Below are 1,297 nucleotides of genomic sequence, written 5' to 3'. Positions count from 1 at the left end.
GAATTCATCATAAAAATCAAAAGTAAAGAAGAAAGATGTTTGGAGTATTCTCTCACAATGGTTTTCCTTTCTAAGAACCTTAAAAAAAATTACATGCCTCTCTTGGGCGAAGTCTAATGTTTTAAATAGGGTTTAGGTCTAAAAATTCCGTGTTTTACACTTTGGTCCCTGAAGTTCTCGGCTTCCGTATGGGAGAGGCCAGCCTAGTAGGCCACGAGTTTCAGCACCACCTCCTACCCGGGGGGCTCCAGCACGCCCCTATCTCAGTGTTGTGCCAAAGACTTCCTACCGCCCACCAGCCATTCATGGTTCCTCCAGTGGGTATTCAGGTCCCCATGGTCCTCCTGATTCTTATTTCAGTGCCATGCCGGAGAGTTCATGTCGTCCACCGGCTATCCAGGCTTCTTCCAGCGGTTCTACGGGTTATCAGGGTCAGCCATCAGGGCAGCAGGTCACCGCCCCGCGCTGTTGTTTTGAGTGCGGAGATCCCGGTCATATGAGGAGATACTGCCCCAGGCTTCGGGGCAAGGCAGTGCAGCAGGGTCAGCAGCCCATGATTCCAACACCAGCTGCCCAGCCACCTAGAGGTAGAGGGAAGACGGGTAGAGGTCGTCCTAGAGGTGGAGGCCAAACAGGGAGAGGTTAGCCAGCTACTACTCAGTCAGGTGGAGGTCAGACAGTCGGCGCTCCAGCCAGGTTCTATGCTCTTCCAGCCAGGCCGAATGCATTAGCCTCAGATGCCGTCATCACAGGTATTATTCCCATTGGTGGTAGGGATGCTTCGGTATTATTTGATCCAGGGTCTACTTATTCATATGTATCATCTCTGTTCGCTCGCTTCCTGGTTATTCCTCCTGAGCCCTTGGGTGTTCCTGTTCATGTGTCAGCTCCTGTGGGTGATTCTGTGGTTGTGGATCGAATCTACCGGTCCTGTGTGGTCACCTTCTGTGGTCTCGAGACTAGAGCAGATCTTCTGTTGCTGGACATGATCGATTTTGAGGTCATCTTGGGCATGGATTGGCTATCTCCATATCACGCCGTCCTTGATTGCCATGCCAAGACTGTTTCACTAGTGATGCCAGGATCGCCGAGATTGGAGTGGAAGGGTTCCACAGTTGACATGCCTAGCAGGGTTATCTCTTTCCTGAAGGCTCAGCACATGGTTGGGAAAGGGTGTTTGGCTTACTTAGCTTATGTTCGAGACACCACTGCAGAGTCTCCGACGATTGATTCAGTGCCAGTAGTTCGAGAGTTCGCCGATGTGTTTCCTTCTGATCTGCCCGGCATGCCTCCGGAT

General features: G+C 51.5%; 1 protein-coding gene across 1 annotated transcript in view; it reads left to right on the top strand.

Moving 5' to 3' along the window:
* LOC109209264 (uncharacterized mitochondrial protein AtMg00810-like) overlaps positions 1 to 477 on the top strand; it is a 6,393-nt gene extending 5,916 nt beyond the window's left edge. The window contains exon 4 of the mRNA XM_019372501.1: positions 361 to 477. Within this exon, the coding sequence (XP_019228046.1) occupies positions 361 to 477 (117 nt within the window). The remainder of the gene's footprint in view (positions 1 to 360) is intronic.
* Positions 478 to 1,297: the final 820 nt, after the last annotated feature.

Source organism: Nicotiana attenuata, unplaced genomic scaffold (genome assembly GCF_001879085.1).
Source record: "Nicotiana attenuata strain UT unplaced genomic scaffold, NIATTr2, whole genome shotgun sequence".
NCBI classification, from domain to species: domain Eukaryota; kingdom Viridiplantae; phylum Streptophyta; class Magnoliopsida; order Solanales; family Solanaceae; genus Nicotiana; species Nicotiana attenuata.
This window is presented reverse-complemented; position numbering and strand designations above follow the sequence as displayed.